At 50.9% G+C, this 16,540-nt stretch overlaps 1 protein-coding gene and 1 long non-coding RNA gene across 8 annotated transcripts in view; one reads left to right on the top strand and one right to left on the bottom strand.

Moving 5' to 3' along the window:
- LOC118147367 (uncharacterized) overlaps positions 1-11,360 on the top strand; it is a 41,685-nt gene extending 30,325 nt beyond the window's left edge. For 2 of the 3 annotated variants that reach the window (XR_013526709.1, XR_013526710.1), the window contains 2 exons: positions 9,998-10,072; positions 11,201-11,360. This is a non-coding gene — a long non-coding RNA (uncharacterized LOC118147367). Of the gene's footprint in view, positions 1-9,951; positions 10,073-11,200 lie in introns of those variants that run through there. The other variant, XR_008476426.2, reaches the window with a different exon arrangement.
- PLB1 (phospholipase B1) overlaps positions 988-16,540 on the bottom strand; it is a 154,025-nt gene continuing 138,472 nt past the window's right edge. For all 5 annotated transcript variants that reach the window (XM_054245111.2, XM_054245110.2, XM_078349616.1 and 2 more), the window contains 7 exons: positions 15,925-15,990; positions 15,360-15,451; positions 13,913-13,991; positions 12,465-12,569; positions 11,571-11,666; positions 3,271-3,345; positions 988-1,398 (listed from right to left, as the gene is read on the bottom strand). In XM_054245111.2, coding sequence (XP_054101086.1) covers positions 1,195-1,398; positions 3,271-3,345; positions 11,571-11,666; positions 12,465-12,569; positions 13,913-13,991; positions 15,360-15,451; positions 15,925-15,990 — 717 coding nt within the window. In that variant the 3' untranslated portion in view covers positions 988-1,194. The remainder of the gene's footprint in view (positions 1,399-3,270; positions 3,346-11,570; positions 11,667-12,464; positions 12,570-13,912; positions 13,992-15,359; positions 15,452-15,924; positions 15,991-16,540) is intronic.

Genomic DNA, 16,540 nt, shown 5'->3' on the forward strand with positions numbered 1-16,540 from the left:
CAGGCTGGCAAAGGTGGCTGCAGGGCACCGCGTATCAATGGTGCATCCGGGATTCTGACTCAGCCTCTTTGTCATCCCGGACTTCAGGATCAGAGAGAGGTTTAAAATGAAGATGCTGTCCACCTCCCTGGATTCTTTTTTTAGGTGAAATTCACATGATACACAATTAATCATTTTAAATGGAACAATTCGTGGCCTTTAGTGCATTCACAATGTTGCACACCCACCACTTCTATTTTCAAAGCTTTTCATGACCCCCTCCCTGGGCCTTTGTGCAGAATAAAAGAGACCATCTGTGGAAGGCCTCCAGCGCGGGGCCTTGCCCTTAGCAGGGCTCAGGGAACGCAGCCTATATTTTCAGACTCTCTCTAGCTTTCTCTCAGAAACCTGGTCATTTAGAAATAGGAATTCTTTCCTAAATTTAGCACCTTGAGAAAGTCAGGTTGAGGATATAGGAGATATATGTGTCCCAATCACTTTTTTCCCCCCTTTTCCCAAAATGACATGTGACGACTGTTCTCTTCCAAGAAACTTTCCCCAAGGAACCCTTTCTATTCTTTAAAACAATCAGATACATTCACCTACTGATGCCCCAGTAGCTACACATTGTCATATGGCTTCTTGGTAATTGAAGGAATCTGACTTCTCGGCCAGGCGGTGACAGGCACAGCCTAGGAGGCACCACAGTGCTCTGGATTGTCCTGGGTACTACAGAGTTGCTTCATAGGTATGTGTTGGATTGGACTGAATGGTGGTGGCCAGCCAGCTCCAAAATTCTAGCCATCACTTGATGACCAGTGTTTTTCCTGTCTTTGAAATAGCGGGTCTGGTGACTTGATATGTTTGTGGTGCAGACAGGCAGTCTGGGCTCTGGGCGGCCATGGCTCTGGCAGCCGTGCTGGGGGCAGGCCACAAAAGGCAGCAGCTCCCACACCTGGGCCGCACAACAGGTGGAAGGTGAGTGCTTCATGCAGGCAAACCCACGAATACAACACCTTTGGACTTTATTTAAACGTATCCATTCCAAGAGCATCGGCCTGGAAGAAGCCCAGGCCCTGAGAAGTCGTGACTGTCCCCTGGGCTTCCTATGGCACCAGGTGTTGAGGCATGTCCTGGTGGCCAGGAGTTGCTGGGGTGGAGGGCAGTGAGTGAGGAGAGTGACCAGGGAGTTTAGGGTGAGGACCCACCCCCAGTCTAGAGGGCCACAGTGCGCAGGTGCATGGGAGGATCTTCCCTCCGGCCACCTCTCCTGCACCTCCAGACCACTGCCCCGATGACACCGACCACAAGGCCGACTCCTGCCGCCACTGGCACAGTCCAGTACAGCACCTCAGGGGCTTCTTCAGCCTGGTCTGGGATCAGCTGGCTATTCTGCAGCGTGTAGAGGTAGGGGCTCTCCTGCGGAGGAGGAGATGGGGGTCAGTGGGAAAGGACCTTCGAGAACCATCCGTTGCCAAGACTTGCCTAGTCTCATCCTTGAGATGCTGCGATAACCCTGCACGTTTTCACAGCTCATTCCTTTTGTAAAGCTCCCGCATTTACGCTGTGCTCTTTAGCAGGATGGGCCTCTAAAGAGGTCAATACCCAGCTAGAACCTTCTTTTGGTTTCTCACCAGCATCTCCTTCGCTGTCAAACCTGATTTTGAAAGATTGGGAACTGATAGGTGGCCAGTGGCAGAGAGACCCAGGGAGCCTGTAGAACTCCCACCTCTGTTTCCTCTTGGTCACAACTGTTCCCATTCTCCCAACCCAGGAGCACCCAGAAATCAGGGAAGGTCAGCATGGAAAGACAGCTGGTTGTGTAGTAGACAAAAGATCCCAAAATGAGAAGGGCTGGGAGGGGAGGCATTTGGGCGGCCTGCATGAGTTCCTGCCTTCCTCCCCGCTAGCTCGCCTTGATCCTTTCTTGCAGTGAATGTGAACTGATTGCCTGCTGTGTTGGGCTCCCATGCTGGGGGCTGTGATGGGACCTGAGGGTTAAGATATCATATCTTTTCTTGGGGCCCCGGAGGAAGGTGAGACATGCAGAAACAATCACATCATAAAGGAGACCAGGTCAGTGTCTTGTGAGAGGTACAAACAGAAAAGGAGACCCACACGGGTGAGTGTCAGGAGATAGGAATGGTAGGTAAGAAGGTGAAACCGTAGCTTAGTGAAGGTAACCTCTGGGCCTGGAGGGAGGCGGATGTTCTCATAGGCAGATGGAGGATGAACCTGCAGGAGCACATGGTGAAGGAAAGGCCTGGACATGGGCAGTTGTAGGCTTCCTGGGAGATGGATCCACCGGCCAGGAGTGCAGCGTGTATATAATGGAGGGAGGTGACCCTCCCCTCTGGACTCCGGTCAATGGGCAGTAGGGACCAGGAAAGGATTTCAAGCAGCCTTGATGGGACAAGTTATTTTTAGGAAGTTCTATATGTGTTAGGCAGCAAGTGTAGGGTGGATGGAGAAGAGGAAGAGGAGAGCTGGGGAGACAAGTCACAGGCTTGGCGGGTGGGCCAGGAGAGGGCGGTGGGTGTGGCGAGGGAGAAGGACTATTGCAGGCTCCAGAAGCAGACGCTGAGTCTTTTTTAGTTTGCCTCTGGATCCCCAGATCCTAGTACACTGCCTGGCATGGGAGAGCTGCTTGGTGCACATTCATTCATTCATTCATTCATGAGACAGAGTCTCGATCTGTCACTTAGTCTGGAGTGCAATGACATAATCCTGGCTCACTGCAACCTCCACCTCCTGGGTTCAAGTGATTCTCCTGTCTCAGCCTCCCAAGTAGCTGGGACTATAGATGTATGACACCATGCCTGGCTAATTTTTGTATTTTTAGTAGAGGCAGGATTTCACCATGTTGGCCAGGCTAGTCTTGTACTCCAGACCTCAGATGATCCACCCACCTCAGCCTCCCAAAGTGCTGGGATTACAGGCGTTAGCCACTGCACCTGGACTTGATGTACTTTTAAGATAGGATGCATCAGAGCCATCAGAAGTAAAGCGTGACCCAAGACACCCGCCAGTGCTCATCTGCCTCCCTGAGTGACTGTCCTCACTTCAGTTGGAGCTGTTAATGTCCTCTCCCCACACCCCACGGCTGCCCACACCCTGAGAATTTTCTGTGGCAGTGAGGACAGGTGGGATTTGCGAAGATGGCAGTGAGTGAAGCCACATTTGAGGGAGCCTCCCCGGGGACTCCTCTGTGCTTCCAGAGGACAGGACAGCTCCCCCCCCTCCCCCCCGCAGGCATCTGTTCCACCTGGGGCAGGTGGGAGGTTTACTCACAGGAGAGGGGCACTTGAGTTTGGTTCGGCTGTGGGTGAAGTTGTTGGAGGTCGTCTTGAGGCCCACTGGCTCCAGCTGGAGAGAGAGAAAGGACACCTTGATTCTCACCAAAGCTGGGAGAGACTTTCCTCTCCGAGGGTGCATCTCACAGCACAGCCCTTCCCTAGGGAAGTGGTGGGTAGAAACCAGCAAAGTGACTGGTGTTTGGCCCATAGCAGGGGCCCAGCAGCCTGGGGCTGAGCAGGAGCTGACTTATGACGCACAGAGGGAGTAGGCAGAGTCTGTCAGGCAGGACCCTGAGTCTGTGCCCCTGGATTTGCCGGGTACACTAAGGCCCAGGAGAGACCACTGGTCCTGAGTCCACAGTGAGTCTGTGGAAGGGCTGGGACCATCTCTGACTTCCCTTGCAAGTGGCTGTGATTGCAAGACATGATGTTTTCAATTTTATGAAATGATTTTTTAATAAAACAATTTTTATAAAACAATCCTATTTACCAACTTCTCAAAGTGCGTGAGGCTAGTCTACTTCAGGAAACGTTGGAAGCATGTTGGTCACCCTGACACCATTACTACACTTGGCTTGTCAACCTTAGGAAATTAGAGTTTCCCACTTGAGCCACCTTGTATGTTTTCCACATAGATGAAAAGATCTGCTTCAAATATCTCTGGGTGTAAATACCTTTGGTCCCAGGACCTCTGAGGGTGAGCTGCAAGCTGCCGCATCCCCCCACCAGCGTCTTTTAGCCAGTAGCCAGGCCCGACGTGGCCAACACTGAGAGGAATGGGCCCCTGGCACTGTCACCTATTCAGAGTCTGTCTGGAATGTCTAGCCTCCACTCATTGTGTAATTTGCTTCCCTGCCTGCTCCTGACCACAGGGTATTGCCAGGGAGGGAGGTGAAAGTTCACTATCTGAGCTAATGACTATACCTGGCCCCTGGTCTTACTTTCTGTTGTCTGAATGCCTTTTACACCTGTTCCTTAGTAACACAATTGGAGGAGGGAGGGCAGTGCTGGTCCTGGGAGAGATGCCGGGGTGACTAGACTGGGCGTGACAGGCAGATGGCTGGTCCTGGCTCTGCTGGTAACGAGCTGGGCAGTGCTGGGCAGGCTATTTCCCTGAGGCTAGGCATGACAGACATCTGTCCTAACACCTGCCAAATGAGAAGATGGCCTGAAAGCATGTGTGAGTGGGGTGGCTTCCATACATAAGGCAGTATTATTTCCACTTGCTTAGGAGCTGAGGAAACTCCAGCCTCTCCTAACAGTGACAGAATAAATGCTGAAGGTCAGGGCGAGTGATTCCTGATGCTATTCCAGGAACCCAGGAACGAACTCGCACAGATGATGATCATGATTCCAAGGGTTTGATGAGTGCTTCCATTTCTCCTTTCTACTGGTTCCTTCCCATCAGTACACAACCTGCTCCGACATCTCCCCTCCTTCGCCTGCCCTCTCTAGATCCTACAGTCCCTCCAGTGACCTTGGCTGTTACTTCTCACAACTTCCTGAAAGAGCTGTCGATAGGTGCCAGCAGCACTTCCTGATCTCTCATTCTCTCTGCTGTTCACTCCAGGCAGTCTGCAGTCTCCAACACTGGATGGATGCTCTGGCCAAGGCCACCAAAGATCTCCATATGGGCAGAGCCAAACGTCTTTTTTTTTTTTTTTTTGAGATGGAGTCTTACTCTGTCACCTAGGCTGGAGTGCAATGGTGTGATCTCGGCTCACTGCAACCTCTGCCTCCCGGGCTCAAGTGATTCTCCTGCCTCAACCTCTCAAGCAGCTGAGATTATAAGTGCCCACCACTACACTGGCTAATTTTTGTATTTTTCATATAAATGGGATTTCCCCATGTTGGCCAGGCTGGTCTCAAACTCCTGACCTCGTGATCTGCCTGCCTTGGCCTCCCATGGTGCTGGGACTACACCTGAGCCACCATGCCTGGCTCAAAGGTGATTTTTTTTTTTTGTCTTCATCTTGCTTGGCTTCTCAGGAGCATTCATCAAAGCTGACAGCTGTCTCTCTCTTGAAACACTGACTTCTCTTGGCTCTCTGTTTCTTATTTCTCTCCTACCTTCACACTTTCTCCTTCTCACCTCTTACTGGAGTCGAAAGCTGGAATGAATGCCCAGGGCTAGGTAATTGGCCTTTACACTCTTTTTTTTTTTTTTTTTTTAATAGAGACAGGGTTTCCCTATGTTGGTCAGGCTGGTCTTGAACTCCTGACTTCAGGTGATCTATCCACCTCGGCCTCCCAAGGGGCTGGGATTACAGGTGTGAGCCACCTTGACCGGCCTTACACTCTTTTCTAACTATTCTTTCTCTAGTAGCTCTTTGTTTCTCTGTAGTTTGTTGGTTTGTTCGTTTTGAGATGGAGTCTTGCTCAGTTACCCAGGCCGGAATGCAATGGTGCGATCTTGGCTTACTGCAACCTCTGCCTCTGGGTTTAAGCAATTATCCTGCTTCAGCCTCCCTGAGTAGCTGGGATTATAGATGCCCACTGCACGCTGGCTAGTTTTTGTATTTTTAGTAGAGTCAGGATTTCACCGTTTTGGCCCGCTATGCTGATAACCCCATGTCTTCCCCCAGTCTCCAGCCTTGACTTCCTCTGAGCTCCAGACTTCTGTATCCTGATACCATTGTGTGGATGTCTGGAAGGCAGCTCACACCATGTCCAAAACAGAAGTCTTGATTTTTTCCTCCCGAGCTGATTTTTCTCTACCTGCTTAACCATCCACGCAGTTTCTTAGACCTCAAACCAAAAAGTCCTCCTTAGTTCCTCTCCCCGCCATCCACCCGCCAGCCCATGACACATCCTGAATCTGACCGCCTCTCTCCTCCTCTGCAGTGACCCTTCGTCTCCCACCTGTCACCAGCAACCTCCTAGTCTCTCCTGGTCCACCGTTGCTTTCTTCCAGTCCAGGGGTGCAGGAGCCAGGGGTAAACCAGAGCATACCACTCTCCCGCTTAGAACCTTGCCCAACTCTTAGGCTTTGTTCACGTCCCTCTGGTCACCCTGGCCTTTAAGTTCCTCAGACACTTCAAGCTCTTTCCTGACTCTGGGCCCAGCTGGGTCCTATTTCCTCTGCCTGGCAGCCTCTTGACATGCAAATCTCCATTCACTGTGGCTTCTTCAGAGAGGCCTCCCACTCCCCCTCAGCCAGTACCCCGTGTCACATCACCCTGCCTGACTTTTTCTTAAGCCACAGATGTGCTCAGAAATGACCTTGTTGATTATCTGTCCTTTCCTTACTATCCTGAATGCTCCATGAGAGCAGGAGTCCTCTTCTCTTTTTCACTGCTGAGTCCTCAGCACCCAGAGCAGCACCTAGCACATAGCAGTGCTCAATAAATACTTGTTGGGTGGACGGATGGATGAATTAATTGAAGTCACAAAAACCTGAGTGGAGAAGCTTGGCGGGGGAAGGCTTGGAGCTGGTCACAGGGAATGAAACTGTTTTTCCTAGAACCAACCTTTCCTAAGCCAGGCACTGTGGCTACCAACCACGTAGCAAATGATAGGACTGGGCAGGGTCTACTGGACCTGGGTTGGCCACTGGCCTATTTGGAAGATTCAGAGGTGGCTTCCTGCAGGAGGTGGCACCTGAGTTGAGTGGTGGGCTGGGTAAGGAGGTGAGAGAGAAGGGCAGCCCAGGAGAAGGAGATGAGCAAGAGTGAACAGAGGTGTGGAATGCCACGGGTGGTGCAGGATGCCGCTGGAGTCACTGGACTGTGACATGCGAGGCAGAGGCTGGTGGGAGCGTTGGCCAGAGAGGTCAGTCAGGGGAGCCGGGCCGACCCCAGAGGCCTGGAGTGCTGTGCTATGGGGCCTGGCCTGCCTCCTTCAGAGGTGGGGAGCTCTGGAAGTCTGAAAGCAGGGGAGGAACTTGGTCAGGTTTTCTTTTATACAGATTACTTGATTTCTCTATGGGGCCCAGATCTAAGGTGGTGGTTCATATCTACACATTGAAATAATCTCAGGAGCGTTCACAAAGTACTGAATCCAGCTCACACTCCAGACCAATTAAGTCAGAATCTCTGGGGACAACACAGTCAGGCACTGGTATTGTTTTCAAGTAAACTTTTTTTTAAAATTTGAGACAGAGTTTCACTCTTGTCACCCAGGCTGGAGGACAATGAAGCGATCTCGGCTCACTGCAACCTCTGCCTCCCAGGTTCAAGCGATTCTCCTGCCTCAGCCTCCCGAGTAGCTGGAATGACAGGCACGTGCCACCACGCCCAGCTAATTTTGTATTTTTAGTAGAGATGGGGTTTCACCATGTTGGTCAGGCTGGTCTTGAACTCCTGACCTCAGGTGATCCACCTGCCTTGGCCTCCCAAAGTGCTGGGATTACAGGCATGAGCCGCTGCACCTGGCCTCAAGGAAACTTTTATTTGAAGCTAACATACATATAGAAACTAGAACAAATCGTAAGTTAGCAACAGATAAGTTTTGATAAAATGAACACACCAGCATCCAATCAGGCAATAGACTATTACAAGTGCTGAGAAGCCCCTTTCCACCTTCTTCCAGGACGATTCATCCCCCAGGGAGATGCTGTCATGCTGACCCCCAATCCCATATACTAAGCTGCTGGCTTTCGAACTTTATAGATATTATTGTATGCTGTTGAAGTTTGTTCAACTGTCACTTCTTCAGCGAGGCTGCCCTCTTCCCGGCCATTACTCTGCATCGCTTCACCCTGCTTGATATATTTTTTTAAGCCACAGATGCAGTCAGACCTGTATGGTATTCTCAGAATGAATGTGCCACAGTTTATTCATCCATCCTACTCTCAGTGGATATTTGGGGAGTTTCTCGTTTGGGGCTATTTATAAATAGTGCTGCTATGAATATTCTTACATGTATCTTTTGGTGGACATGTGTATACCTTTCTTTTGGGGATATACCTAGAAGTAAAATTGTTGGATCACAGGAAATACATGTGTTCAGCATTATTAAATATACCAGAGTTTTCCAGAGTGGCTGTAGGCACTCACTCCTTTTAAAAGAGACTGGGTTTTGCCATGTTGGCCAGGCGTGGTGGCTCACACCTGTAATCCCAGCACTTTGGGAGGCTGAGGAAGGTGGATCACCTGAGGTCAGGAATTCAAGACCAGCCTGGCCAACATGGCAAAACCTGGTCTCTACTAAAAATACAAAAATTAGCTGGGCATGCTGGTGGGCAACTGTAATCCCAACTACTTGGGAGGCTGAGGCAAGAGAATCGCTTGAATCTAGGAGACAGAGGTTGTAGTGGGCCAAGATCGTGCCACGGCACTCCAGCCTGGGTAACAGAGTGAAACTCTGCCGCAAAAATAAATAAATAAAATACAAATCCCTGGATGAGTGTAATATGCAGTCAGAGCTGAGAATTGCTATTCTAAGGGCTGTAAGTATGAAGACAGGGATGTCAGGAGGCTGGAGCTGTCACCCAGCACCTGGGGAGACACACGCTGGCTGAGAGTAGGATTTCCTCGGGAGAGGGAGCAGGCAGCAGTAGAGGACTAAGAGAAACTCTTGATAATAAGAAGACAAAAGAAGGCAGAGGAAGAGGAAAACATCCTCTGCTGCTGCTGGTGTTTCTGGCTTTGCCTTTGCAAAGGCCTCCGGAGAAGGATGTGACAGGAGGGGCAGGAGATGAGATAGGTTAAAGTGCTGTTTGTTTCCCTAGTAGGGAACCCTGGGAACATCAGCCAAAGCCTGCAGACACTATGTCATAGGACTCTAATTGTGAGACATGAATTCACCACGTATATATGTGCTTATCACGCTGGGAGCAGCGGGGAGGGTTGTGGTGTGGCCAGGTCACCAGGAAAGGACTAGAAAAACCCGGAGTCTAATGCCCCTGGTGCCACCAACAGTCTGTGTTATGTTGGGCAAACTGCTTCATGTCTCTATACTTTAGTTACAGAATGTTCTGGCTAGATGACCTCTCAGTCTGTTCCAGCTCTAATGGTCTATGATTTATTTTATGTTACTCTAGGGGTGAAATTCCAGTCAGAAGTAGATCTGAAAAGTTGGCATGATGCTATAGCTTTGTCTCTAAGATTGGCTTTGAATAAAAACATTGGACTGTGTAATTATTTCCCCAAATTATATAGCCTAGGATAAGAAACCCTTGGATGGCTTTAGTTTTGCTGTGTTTTTGTAATTTTGAAGTTTGGGGTATGGCTGAGATCATGTGGCTGGGAACTGCAGACATTCTTGTTTTGTTTCCACAACAGCTCCAGGGCAGTGTTTACCTTCTGTTTTAATATCTAAACCCCTCCCACGTATCTTTATCAAATAAAGGCCTCTCACCTGGGTGAATGAGAAGAGCTACTGAACTGCTTTGGAAAAGAAGGCCAGAGCTACATAGATTTTTTTGCTTTTTGTTTTTTGAGATGGGGTCTCGCTCTGTTGCCCAGGCTGGAGTGCAGTGACAACATCTCGGCCCACTGCAGCCTCGACCTCTCATGCCCAAGTGATCTTCTCACTTCAGCCCTCTGAAAAGCTGGGACTACAGGCATGCACCACCACACCTGGCTAATTTTTGGATTTTTTTTGTAGAGACAGAGTCTCCCCTGTGTTGCCCAGGCTGGTGTCTAATTCCTGGGCTTAAGCGATCCACCTGCCTTGGCCTCCTAAAGTGCTGGGATTACAGGCGTGAGCCAGCATGCCTGGCCAGAGCTACATTGTTAATTCACACAAAACAAACCAATGGATTCTTTTTTATGTTCCAGCCATCGCTACGACCGTCCAGACCCAGGAGATTCCTGGAGGGTCCCAGCTTTACGCAGACCTGGAGTGCCACCCAGGTAGGAAGGCCATACCCTGATGAAAAACCTAGGAAGGAAGGGTCAGGGGCTTAGCTCCTTTTAGCTCTTTTTGGAATCTGTGGATTCCCTTGAGGTCTCAGGGGAAAAGGAACAGGGAATAGGTAACCTTCCTTCAGAATAATTTTTACAAAGGAGTAAAGTCACATGATCCAGCCACTGAAGGACGACTAGCCTTCAAAACAAAGTCCACAAAAGAAACAGGAATTATACCATATAAACTATGATTTAAAAATTGTAGGGGAAACTCAAAGATATTTTGGTTTGGTTGCAATCTAGAGTCTTGGGCTGAAAGAGTACAACAGACGTTCTTGGAGTGGGCAGATATGTGACATCCACAGGAGGAAAACCCCAGGACAGTGACAATAGACATAAGCTGAGTGTAATTAACTAGGCCAAGGATAATGCCAGTTTACCTGCTGTTCTGAAAAGAAGAGGTCGCTAGAGAGGAAGAGGTGGTGTAGGTAAGGAGAAAGTCCGTGTTGTGAGTCAGAGGGAGGCGCTGAGCATACTGGGTGAGCTGACAGGGGTGGGAATGTTTGCACAGCGGTGGTTGGCAGAGACACCATGGGCCTGAAACTGTGATCAAAGGAGCTGGAATGTAGCCTGTTTAGTTGTCACAGGACAGAGGAGAGAACACACAGGTGGGGGTGAGGATTGTGTTACCCACGGAGCTTAGATTAAAAGAAACCATTGGATTGGGAAAGCATTTCATTTGCTCCGTGCAAGTGGACCAGTTGTTGGAGGTGACAGGTCAAGTGCTTTGCAAACACCGTTCTGCTGTTTGTGGCCAGCCACAGAGGGCAGAGTTGATGCACCAGCCAGGTGTCCCTGAGACCCCGGGACTGTATGTTCCTTTCATAAGGTCCTTTCTTCCCATCAGAAAGGACTGGAATAGGTATCAGTCTGGGAAAACAGGCTATGTGGATCTCCACTTTTCAATGTTTAAAGAAATGAATTGGGTATGAGTTGAGCCCAGAGTGCTTGGAAGGCTGATGGTGCTAACATTTGCTGAGTGCCGACTATCCCTTTTCTGAGCCTTGTGTTGACCATTTGCTGAGTGCCGACTATCCCTTTTCTGAGCCTTGTGTTGTTTTCACTGCTTTATAGATGCTGATACAGATGGCCAGAGAGAGTGTTTGCTCAAGGTCACACAGTAAGAGGTGGAAGTTGGTATTTCCATTCCAGCCAATCTATCTGATTACAAAGGGATCTCCTCACAGTACCTGGGCATTGCTGAAGGAACAAAGAATAAAGAGTGTGAGAGAGAGTATGTGTATATGTGTGTAATTTTCAAAGAGTGTTTGAATAATATAGGGTATTTTCTCTTTGGAAATAATCAGGACCAATAACGTGTGCTGCCCTTTTGGGCTTTGGGGAGAAAGGAGCCATGTCTCCAGTAGGTTTGCCATTGTGAGATACACAGTCAATATGCTTAGATTCCCCCTTGACAAGGCCTACCAGGCCTCTGGCTGCTCACCATGTTGTTCCAGAGTGCGATGGCCATCTCAGCATGCCCACGTTCTGAGAAGTGGAAGCAGTCCTCGGAGAAGAAGGTGAGATCAGCGGCCCCTCTCTGTGACCAAAGGCAAGTAGGTTACTATCCTGGGAAAGGGCTCCACTCCCTGAGCCCTGCTCTCAGCAGATGCCCCGGGCAGGTTTCCTTTGATCCTTTCAATTCTCCTCCCAACTGGCTCAGAAACTGATGGGAAAACTCCCAGAATTTGGAATTTTCTTTTTTCTTTTTATTTGAGATGGAGTCTCGCACTGTTGCTGGAGTGCAGTGGCACCATCTTGGCTCACTGCAAGCTCCACCTCCCAGATTCAAGAGATTCTCCTGCCTGAGCCTCCCAAGTAGCTGGGATTACAGGTGCCTGCCCCCAAATCCAGCTAACTTTTTGTACTTTTAGTAGAGACAGGGTTTCACTATGTTGGCCAGGCTGGTCTCGAACTCCTGACTTCGTGATCTGCCTGCCTCGGCCTCCCAAATTGCTAGGATTACAGGTGTGAGCCACTGTGCCTGGCCAGAATTTTCTTTGTAAACAGACATGAATTGGAGTCTCTCCCTTTTATTTCAGCACCCCTATCCTAAGAGTTGAAAAGAGTAACATTTTATCCCAATCCAGAAAATATCAGGGCCAGGCCTGGGGAGCTTAGTCATTATTGATTTCCTTTTTTTCTTTCCAGGGACTTCTGAGTTCCAGTCACAGTCCGGTCCCCACAAAAAGGAGGTAATGCAGAAAAAGCGACCCTTAGAGCCCTCTTGGAGAGAGATGGTTTAAAAAAAAAAAAATGCCCACTTAGAGAAAGAAATACATCCATTGTCTGTGATAAGGCTCCATACCTGAGCCTCCCTGAAATGCCCACAGCTCACCTCATTCAGTGGGATGAGTGTGTTTTGGAAGAAAGGCTGCACCACCACCGCGAAGTCCTCACGCTGCATGTATTGGTGCCAATAGGAGAACCTGGAGATGCCGTCCTGGGGATGGAGAGAGAAGCTACTCAACCCTCCTGGCAAGGCTGCACAGATCGGGCCTAGTCCTACTGCCTTGGATTGGCTGTGACAGGAGTCAACTCACCTTAGGCGAAAGTGACTTGAAGGGGCTACTCTAGTGGGCTGGATGCATGCTTTTATTCTCCACCCATTCATGGCTACCTGCATTGCAAGGCCTAATGCTGGTTCTCAGGATCAGAGATGAGTTGAACCCAGCGGCTCCTGGTGGGAGAAGCTCCCTGTCTGCATAGCTCCACTCAGTCCCATTCCAAAGCCTCTGCAAGGCTGGGTCTGAGCCACTGACCAGATTGCCTGGGTCAAAGGCCTCCCCTGCTCTCATGCATGAATAGGTCAATTAAAACAGAGGGCTGTGGGTCAGATGGGGAGCATCTCAACACCGGCTCCCCAGACGCCCGTGAATTGTAGGAGAGTCCATGGTTGTTGGATTTCTTAAGTGCCCAAGCATGGAATGTAAAAGGAACAGACTAGATGTACTTATCTTCAAGGAGTTTATCATCCATCTGGGAAAATGAGACAAGATGTGAAAACATGAGAACCCTACAGGGCTTTGAGGGCCCATCAAGTGCAGACTGATGTGAAATGGGAGATGTCTGAGGGTGAAGTTCAGGCAGGGGAAGCTCCTTAGAGGAGGGGAGCAGACTTGCCCTGTGAATGAGGACAGGTCAGTTTGCAGAAAGGCTCAGGTAGTATTTCCAGAGAGGGAACAACAGAGGCAGAAACATAAGCAGGAGTGGAGGTGGGGAGATGGGGGAGGGTAGAGAGAGGGCGAGGAGAATTTGGGGTAGTGGTAAGTAGGGCAGGGCTAAGGCCTTTCTCTTTTTGAGATAGGATCTTACTCTGTTGCCTAGGCAGCAGTACAACGGCATGATCATAGCTAACTGCAGCCTCCGGCTCCTGGGCCCAAGCTGTCCTCCCACCTCAGCCTCCTGAGTAGCCGAGACACCAGGCATGGGCCACTGTGCCAGGCCTAAGCCTTTTTTTTTAATGAAGGGAGGGGAGGAAGTGAGTAGTAATTATTACACACGGTTCTGGGCGGGGAATGGTCCCACCACATGGAATCTACTCTGCGAGTCTCTTGCTGCCTACCCACTGGGAGGAGGGGATTCTCTCAGCCACCACTTTGGGGTCTCTCCCTTTTCGGCCGTGGTGTTCAATTTGCAGGGGTAAGTATTTCAGGGGCTGTGATCTGCTGTCAGGGAGGGGTTTGCTCTTGGCCAAATCCTGCTCGACATTCCATTTCCGAATCCTTGCTTGGGGAGTACAGGGGCCCCCAGCTGGGCCAGTAAGAGAAGGGCCGCAGGGCTTACCTGGAGATTCCAGTTCACTTTCTTCAGTTCTTGCTTCTCCAGGGAGCTTTGAGAGGGTCTGAGGCAAGTGCAGTTGTTCCTGTGAGACAGGGAATCTTGGATTGAGGCTCCCCGGGGCCTGGCGGCTCTGTCCCCCTGGTAGGCTGGCTCTGACACACAGAGCAGCCTGCTGCCCCAGGTGCCTGTACTGCCTTACCTGGGGGCAGGAGGGTGACGCATACCTTTGTCTGACTATCAGACCCAGGTCACAGAACCCTAACTCAGGAGCCATGAGGTCCAGAGGATGCTTGTTCATAGAGAAAGTGGGAGAGCTGGCCCTGGTGCTGGGGCCTCCTTGTGGACAGAACGCCTATTTCCCTCACTCCTTCACTCCTCCTTCACTCTGAGCCTGTGGTCCCTGGGACTTCTCCAGAGCAGGACTGGGTAGACAGGAGACTGGAGTGTTGGAAGCCAGCCACGATGGCTCTGTCCCTGGGTATGCAATCACTGCTCATGTTCCTGGGGCCTCTCGGCTCTTCCTGCAACTGCTTAGAACTCCAGTGTGGCAAGTCTGTGGGAAAGCTGGGCAGGGCCCACCGGCTGGAAGCCACCCCGACAACATGCAACATGATGATACAGGCAGACTCTGGAAGGGCTGTTCCCTGCACGAGAGCAGGGTTCCTTACAAGAATCGGAAGCAGCTGGTCACTTTGCAGCAAATCCATTTGAGCCCAGGTCGGGGACGCCTCAGCTCCCTGGAGAATCTCCTCTCTCATAGCAACAGTCACTCAAACTTTGGGAGCCCTCTGCCCTCAGAGCATGGCAACTTCCTGCCAGGGTTCCAGAGCTTTAACAACTCCAACCTGACAGGAGTTCCTGTCTTGCCCATTGGCACCTTGCCTCCAAGCCCAGCTTTAAGGACAGGTCCCATCAAGGACGGAATAAGAGCTATTTCCTAAGACCCTGCTCTCCATAGGCCAGGTACCTTCATTGCTTCCTCTTGACCTCACATCTTCCTTGCAGGGAAGGTGTCATCACCCCTGCTTTACAGATGAGGAGGACAGAGGCTCATGGAGGTTATGTGGTTTGTTCAAGGAACCACAGCTCCTAAATGGCAGAGCAGGAGTTGAGGCTGGATGTAGCAGCTTTGAAAGCTCATGGCCCCAGGCTGCCTCTCCACAGGGGGCAACCTGCCAAAGTTGAACTTGCCAGGGAGCCTTAAGTATCATTTGGTCTGTCTCCTTTTACAAAAAAGCAAACTAGGGTCTAGAGGAATGAAATGAAGCACTTGCATGCAGTAGGCATTCGCAGATGTGGAGGTACTGCCTGCTGTTTTCCAAGCCCCTGAGCCCTGTCTGTCCTCTGGCAGGCCCGCCTGGCTCTGCCTAAGCAGGTCTCTTCCTTTGGTACCTGTAAGCCCTCCTCACCCCAGGTACCCTTGCCTTGGGACAGTGACCCGTCCACTTACTGAGCTGCCAGCATGGCACATTTCCCGCCTTGGCCCTGGTGCAGGCTGGCCAGCTCCATGACCTCCACCACGTTGACGAAAGCCCTTGGGAGCTGCCGGGAGTGGAGGGATGGTGTCATCAGGCCCCAGGCAGTTGTAGGAGGAGGGCAGTGGCTACTGCCGGGAGGAACCTGGGGATCATCTACAATCCAATTCCCCAATTTCACCAGTAAAGAAAACTGAGGCCCAGAGGCGGGGATGTGGCTTGTACTATCTCACTGAACCTTCTTGAGCAGCCCTGCTTTGTCGATTGAGAAGCTGAGACACAGAGAAGTCACTTGCCCGAAGCCACAGTGCTGACTGTAAACCTGTGCCAGCTGGCTGAGAGGCAAGCTCATTCCTACTGCACAACCCTGGCTCTGGCCAAGTGAGAATTTCCCCAGCCGAGGAGCCTGGCAGCTCCTCCCTCCCTGCCATCCAGGTGCCCACTCAGGTCTCTGCTCAGTGAGCATCTCAACACAACCTGCCTAGATACATCCCCGGGAGGCAGCTGGCAGGACCCAGGAACATGCAGCCTCTCTCCTACCTCCGCAGAGAGAATGTCCAGGGCCTGTCGGATATGCTGGACATACTCTGTGGCCAACTGGGCCTCCTGTAAGGAAAAAAGGAAACTTACTTTAGCCCCTGGTGCCCCCTCTGAGAGAATGGCAAGAATGCAGGAGGGCTCTGGGGCCTGGGCTATGATGAGTGGGTACAGAGGGGCTTTGGTGGTCCTGGGAAGCCCATCCTTGTTGCTGGTGAGTCTCTGTAAGAAACATCCCTTGTCTCCTACTAGACGCCACAAACAATCCCGACCCCTACCCTGCTCTACGTAATCTCAGACCCAATGGCGGACTTGGCCAGCGCTGGGCCCTGCCACTTTTCGGCCTTGGCTCTTGGCAGTCCCATCCATCACCTGACCTCCGTCCTCTCCAGCCACTTGCTGTGCCCTGGGTGGCCACGCTTTCTTTTTGCTCTGGGCTTTGGTCCATGCTGGCCCCACTGCCTGGAATGCTTTGCTCTCCTGTGTTCCCCTAACTTCTATCCCCTGGGACTCAGTGTAAGGCTCTCTTCCTCTTCCTCTCCCAGCACCCCATCAACAGGAGGCTAAGTGAGAGGTGTGCCCCTGGCATCCTGGGTGATGCATGCGAGGTACATAGTAG

The sequence above is a fragment of the Callithrix jacchus genome, chromosome 14 (genome assembly GCF_049354715.1).
Source record: "Callithrix jacchus isolate 240 chromosome 14, calJac240_pri, whole genome shotgun sequence".
NCBI classification, from domain to species: Eukaryota; Metazoa; Chordata; class Mammalia; order Primates; family Cebidae; genus Callithrix; species Callithrix jacchus.